At 41.2% G+C, this 7078-nt stretch overlaps 1 protein-coding gene across 1 annotated transcript; it reads right to left on the minus strand.

Moving 5' to 3' along the window:
• Window positions 1-2145: 2145 nt before the first annotated feature.
• On the minus strand, window positions 2146-5676 carry LOC138954426 (acid-sensing ion channel 5-like). The gene is made up of 2 exons (XM_070326278.1): window positions 5644-5676; window positions 2146-5204 (listed from the first exon to the last, which is right to left on the minus strand). Exons 1-2 carry the CDS (start codon window positions 5674-5676, stop codon window positions 4842-4844), a joined length of 396 nt encoding a protein of 131 aa, XP_070182379.1. The 3' UTR covers window positions 2146-4841.
• Window positions 5677-7078: the final 1402 nt, after the last annotated feature.

Here is a 7078-nt window from a genome sequence, read left to right on the forward strand (position 1 = left end):
GAAAGACACTGTCGACTTGGATGTGACCAAGTGGATACTAATTCCGGGTTCGGTTTTCCACCCGGTTTTGTTTGTACCGTACCTTCGTTGCGCGTGATGTGTAATATCCCCATTGCAAGGGGCCGATGGCCTATAGCAATTAAACTTTCGTATTCGTATTCGTATTCTCTCTCTCTCTCTCTCTCTCTCTCTCTCTCTCTCTCTCTCTCTCTCGCTCTCTCTGTCTCTCTCTCTGTCTCTCTCTGTCTCTCTCTCTCTCTTTATTGATGTTCCATTCATGTATTTTCTACTACTTTTCTCATTTATTATTACTGTATGCTTGATGTTTCTGTGATTCTAGTCGGGCGCACGCGTGAATATGTGTTTGTGTGAATGTAAAGGGCACATTGTAAGATTAAGCCTATGGCCTAAAATGTCTACCCTTTATGTGAATAAAATGTTCTAAGTCTAAGTCTAAGTCTAAGTCTCTCTCTCTCTCTCTCTCTCTCTCTCTCTCTCTCTCTCTCTCTCTCTCTCTCTCTCTCTCTCTCTCTCTCTCTCTCTCTCACGAGATCCTTCTACAGAAATTAAAATGTTATTTGAAAAGTTCTAGCACTGTCGCTTTTTTTTACTCTTATCTTAAAGAGAGGGTTCAATCTGTATACGTACACGATACGTACTCTTTTCAGGGCACTGTGAAATGTGGAGTGCCACAGGGGTCTGTTTTAGGACCTGTATTATTTTGCATGTATATAAATGATTTGCCCTTGTACCTACAGTCCGAATCTGTTGAGTGTCATATGTTAGCAGATGATACTACCTTACATGCAACAGGGAAAAGCCCTGCACAAATTCAAGACAAATTACAACAGAGCCTAAACGATGTTTCTGAGTGGTGTTCTGCAAATCGTATGCTTATTAATCCAGTTAAAACAAAGTCTATGATAATCAGCACTCGCCAAAAACATCAACTTTCAGAAATGACTCTGAGTCTGTCCCTAAATGAGCACTCCATTGAGCAAGTAGCTGAGCACCGTTTACTGGGACTTACTGTTGATAATAATCTCAAATGGCAGACTCACATCAATGGAATCTGCAAAAAAATTGCTAAAAACCTGTTTCTTTTGTCAAAGTTACAAAGCATTATTAATCTAGACACAAGAAAACTATTTTACAATGCCCACATAAAACCCCATATTGATTATGCTTCCATAGTATGGGACGGGTGTAGTGAAGTTCACTTGAAGAAGCTGAACTCGCTCCAGCGTAGAGCTGCTAAACTAGTTCTGCCCAGTCCATCTCTTTCTACAAAGGAAAAGATGAAAAGTATTGGGATGTTAAGCTTAAAAAAGCAGCTTTTGTATAATAAATGTTCATTTATGTATAAAGTCGTCTATAAGGACGCCCCAACATATCTTATACAACTCTTCAAATCATCTCCGTCATATTATTCAAACACTCGAAATAACCTTGCCTTGTCAAGGCCCCGCATCGATTTGTTTAAAACTAGTTTTTCTTATTCTGGTGCGTTCCTTTGGAATTCACTACCTGTAAATATCAAGTCATGTCTGTCATTATCTTCTTTTAAAAGACAGCTCCGAAAGCACCTCTCTAACGACTAAGTCGGTGTACAATTTGTGCGAGTGTGTGTGAGGATGTGTGAAAGAGAAAGTGTATAGTATGCTTCCAATAAAAAGCACACTTTTGAAATTTTGTTTGTTTGTTATACTTATTCCTACATAATTTTGTGTTATTTGATTTTTTGTTTAAATGTTTTCATTCTTCATATTTGTTCTTTGTTTCATGTGTGTATTATAGTAGGGACTAGCTGTAAGAAAGGACCATATGGACCTAATGCTATCATCCCTCGGTAATAAAGTTTTCGAGTTCGAGTTCTCTCTCTCTCTCTCTCTCTCTCTCTCTCTCTCTCTCTCTCTCTCTCTCTCTCTCTCTCTCTCTCTCTCTCTCTCTCTCTCTCTCTCTTAGTCTCTCTCTTTATCTAGCTCTCTCTCTCTCTCTATCTATCTCTCTCTATCTCTCTCATAAACAGAACACAGCAAGATTAGCCATTCTTTGAAAAGTAAGCTTTATTTTTTTCGTGATTATTTTTTCATTCGTACATTCTTTTCTTTTTTTTCTTCTTCTTTTTTTTTGAGGGGGGGGGGGGGGGGGGTGCGGGCTTCGGCGGCACCCGAATAGCCACATGTGTCATTCTTCAAATCTTAGTACTAGCGGAAACCGTGTTACTCGAGTTGTATATTTTTTTGTTTATAAAAAAAACCTAAGCCACAATTTTTCATGTAATTCAAAAAAAGCCCTTCTGAAACGATTGCTTGGTTTGCATGGACAGAATTTAGAAAACCTGTACAGACTAAGGGTTTAAGATCAGTAAATTGCGAACACTTCAAAGTCCATTACTCGCGTATCATGGAAACCAGACGATACACAGTTTTAAATCGATGAAACTTTTGAACAGGCACAGCCAATTAAAGAAAAAACATGATATTTTAAAATGTTGTGCCATTCATTCAATTGTACATTTAATGTAAAGAATCAAGAGAATACAGTCCATTCACTTCTTAATATTTGGCGTGATCATTAAAAGGTATGACTTTTCATATCCAAAATATTACCTGGCTCTGGGGATCAACCCAAATTGAAAGATACTTGTTGGTAATATGTATTTATTTGTTTCATTCAAAGTTAGTGTTGTACTGACGAAGGTATAAACAGAGACACCTGTACTGAAACATCTCTTGGGTTGTTCTATGTGTATTTTTAAAACCTTTTGAGTACCTTTCGACTTTTTCCAGATGGATCAAAGCTGTGTTACGGAGTGCCGGCATAGACACAGAGAAATACACAGCACATTCCACACGAAGTGCGAGTTGTAGTGCAGCAGAAAAGATAGGTGTGCCCTTGAAAACTATACTCAAAGCTGGTAGTTGGGCAAGTGACAGAGTGTTTGTAAAGTTCTACAAGAAAGATGTTTCTGTTTCACATTAATTTTTGGTCAGATAATTCTTGATGGTTACTTTGAGAATAAAAGTTAGAACTCTTTACCTTGTCTGATTGAGTGTGAGTTCACATAGACTGTTTCTGAAGTCTCACGTGACTACGTAGTGACGTAGTCAATAGATGACTAATAATTAGAAAATTAAACTAGACTTACGCTAGGAAGTTGAAGTTTAATTGAAATTATTAAGAGTCTATTGACAGGAACGGAGTAGTTACGTCCCTCCCTTGTCAGTAGATTTATAATGATTCAATAAACTGACCCTCCCTTTTAGTCGTCAGTCTAGTGACCACACACAGCTCAATTAACATTGACTTCTTGCTCATGCGCGCGTAATACTCACGTAACTCCTCCGTTCCTGTCAATAGACTCAATAATTTCAATTAAACTTCAACTTCCTAGCGTAAGTCTAGTTTAATATTCTAATTAACAATAAGAGCTGAGCGCATGTGTACATAACCGTGACATACAACTGTCTGTCCGACAACTTGTTGAATAACGAATTCTATCGAAAGATATTTGTGAAAGTGTGTGCCGCTCTCGACCGAAGAGATCCGCCTGCTAGTGGTCGGACCTTTAGCACATGTCCGGCCGGCGGCCATTTTTCCTCTCTCAGTTCGAACATTTTCGGATCAATTGTCCTTCACTAATACACTACAAAGCAAATTTATGAGTGTGGTAGTGGAAACAAATATGAGGTATGGCTGTCTGTCCGACAACTTGTTGAATAAGGAATTATATTGAAAGATATTTGTGAAAGTGTGAGACCACAGCCGATCAAAAGTCCGTATGCTACGAACAGCTTCGAATCGAAAGTTTTCGGGGTCGATTATTCTTTTCTAAGATACCCAAAACAACGTTAAGGAAAGCGCTATTGCAGAAAACTGTGACATGCATCTTCCCGTCGGATAACTTGCTCGATAAGGCCTTCTATTAAAAGATATTTCAGAAATAGTGTGAGAGTGATCGTTTGCCGAATGTTGAAGCCTCTCAGTGCGGACTCTTAAAGTCCGACTACTGTGACCGAAAACGAGGCAAACATGAAAATTAGTAATAACACCGTTAATTACTAATTGTCACGTGAAAATGGTAACCCTAGTAAGCCGTCATACTAAGACCACTAGCTGGATCACAAAGGAGGGAAATCAGCTTCACCTTTCGCTCTCTGAATCCTCGCGCATGGTCTTGCGCAATGCCTCTCTTTTTTACAAGCTCATTGTCCTCTCTGGGAATGCTGTCTTCTTGCATCACTTTCTCCACAGTGAGGTTAATTCCGTGTTTGTATAGTAGCCTTTATCGCTGACAAAGTTCGATTTCGCTCTACAGGTTCTCGGCATGGCGCTTCTGAGGGTCATCGGTGCGTGTGTGTACACGATCTCTGTCTCTGTGTTCTATTTCTGTATTGCACCGTTCCCCCTTTTGTCATAACCAAAGGAGATCCTGCACAGAAAAAAGTTTACGATATCTGTCTCTACATTCTATCGTTTCCTTGCACCATTCAACGAACCATTGTCACCACCAGCAGAGCTCATGCACAGACATAAGTCCACGATCTCTGTCTCCACATCCTATCTCTTTCACGCACCGTTCACCACACCATTCCAACCAGCAGAGATCACACAGAGAAAATAAAGTCAACAATCTCTGTCTCTACATACTATCTCTTTCCCGCACCGTTCACCACACCGTTCCCACCAGCAGAGATCTCTGTCTCTACATACTATCTCTTTCCCGTACCGTTCACCACACCGTTCCCACCAGCAGAGATCTCTGTCTCTACATACTATCTCTTTCCCGCACCGTTCACCACACCGTTCCCACCAGCAGAGATCTCTGTCTCTACATACTATCTCTTTCCCGCACTGTTCACCACACCGTTCCCACCAGCAGAGATCCTACAGAGGAAGAAGTCGACAATCTCCAGCAGGGTGAGGAGGCTGGCCCCGAGCAGCAGACCGAAGGCTCCCCCCACGTCACAGAAGAGCTGCAGCAGCGTGTAGCCCAGCTGCTTCTCCACCTTCTCGTAGGTCATGGAGGTGAGGTAGATCTCCAGGTGCACGAGGTTGCTGCGCCAGTACTGGGGATCCTGGCCCATGACGGTGGAGAACTCGTCCAAGAAGCGGTCTGAGAGGGGGTTGGAGGACGGTGTGACGCGGTACAGGTTCTCCTGGCACGGCTCCGGGCATAGGTCTTCGCAGTGGTTTCCACTCTGATGGGAGAAGAGTTAAAGTGGCAGACATATGTAGTTATCGTTGTTGATGTGCAGGTTGTGTGTGTGGGGGGGGGGGGCGGGGTGAGGGGGGTGAGAGGTGGGGTGGTTGTGTGTGTGTGCGCGCATTGTGTAGTGTGTGTATGTATGTGTGTGTGTGTGTGTGTGTGTGTGTGTGTGCGTGTGTGTGTGTGTGTGTGTGTGCTGTGTTTTTGTGTATTTTGATTTTATTGTATTAGTTGATTTGATGGCTGGTTGGTTGCTTGTTAGGTTTGGGTTTGTGGGCGGGTGAGATGGTTGGTAGACTGTGGGTAAGTTGGTAGGTTGGCCGGCTTATTGCTTCCTTTTTTTCTCAAGATGTAATTCATATTTATGAGGAAGAAACATTTCATGACGAAGATTTTTTTATATTGATTTTAATGTCTTATGGTGTACTGACATAGGTTCCACGTTGATGAATGGTTTCATTCATTTCAATAGGTGCTAGAATAAGCTCTCACGTTGAAAATAAAAGAGGTAAGGAAGTAAGAGAAAACATCGCGACTCTTATGAACATCCATTGCGCCCCTCCTTGACCCTTCTAGTGAAGGGACACTGCACCGACCTGAACTTATTTTAAAACGTCTTGAGAAAGTTTGCCACTTTAAAGAGAGAAAGAGATAAGAGAACAGAGGCTGAGAATGTGTGCTTATGTTGATTGCAGTGTTCCTTCACACTGCATTTTGTTTGTTTGAAGTCGTAAGAAAGTTTGCCACTTTAAAGAGAGAAAGAGATAAGAGAACAGAGGCTGAGAATGTGTGCTTATGTTGATTGCAGTGTTCCTTCACACTGCATTTTGTTTGTTTGAAGTCGTAAGAAAGTTTGCCACTTAAAAGAGAGAAAGGGATAAGAGAACAGAGGCTGAGAGTGTGTCCTTGTGTTTATTGCTGTGTTCCCTCACACTCTGAAATTAAAGGCACAGTAAGCCTCCCGTAAACCATCACATATACTGTCAGGCTTTTACACACAGTACAAACACCCTTCCATTTGAACACTCACCGAACGGGAACATCCTAGGTGCCCTACGTAAAGAGCGAGCAATTTTCAAAGAAATAATTTTTCGGATTGTTTCCATCTCAATCGGACCCATCCTGAACTCAGGTCAAAAATGAGTTACTTCCCTTCAACTGGCGATAGCCGTGGAGCGATGATTATCAGAATGATTTTGGACCGTGGTGCGTTTTGGCGCTAGACCTAACTTTTAAAATCTAAATAATAAATTCTCAGCTTGTTACACAAACATTCTTAAATCATAAAAGAATTCTTTTTTCATCAAGACAAGATCAGTACAATTCGAAGTTTTGAAAGTTTGAAAAAAGAAAAGCCCGAAAGCAGGGTCACGCAAGGTCGTGATTTTCGTAGCAGACGGCGGTTTATAGGCAGTCAAAAGCCATCGCTAGAGTTCTTATGAATCACATTCGTTTGTTTCGTGACAAGTCAGAGGGGGGAACATGTCAATACGTCCCAATACCATTACGTCCCAGTACCATTACGTCCCAGTACCATTACGTCCCAGTACCATTACGTCCCAGTACCATTGCGTCCCAATACCATTGGGTCCCAGTACCATTGCGTCCCAGTACCATTACGTCCCAATACAATTACGTGCCATTGCGTCCCCGTACCATTAGGTCCCAATAATAGGGAGTTTAATTTCTGAGATGTTACTGTAGCAGTGTAGCGACACGTTTTGTAATAAAAGTGCGTTTTGTAATAAATTGATACAAATCGTGTTCGGATTACACAATTTTTATTACAAAACGCGTTCAACACGATTTGTAATGAAAATTGTGTTGGTACATAGCAGTATTTCACAAATAAAAATAAAATAAAAA

Source organism: Littorina saxatilis, unplaced genomic scaffold (genome assembly GCF_037325665.1).
Source record: "Littorina saxatilis isolate snail1 unplaced genomic scaffold, US_GU_Lsax_2.0 scaffold_2413, whole genome shotgun sequence".
Lineage (NCBI taxonomy): Eukaryota > Metazoa > Mollusca > Gastropoda > Littorinimorpha > Littorinidae > Littorina > Littorina saxatilis.

Coding starts and splice junctions, on each gene's coding strand:
- LOC138954426 (XM_070326278.1), bottom strand. CDS start 5,676: ATGAATGAAACCATTCATCAACGTGGAACCTAT. Junction 5,205..5,643: donor TTCATCAACGTGGAACCTAT/GTCAGTACACCA, acceptor TTCTCCCATCAG/AGTGGAAACCACTGCGAAGA.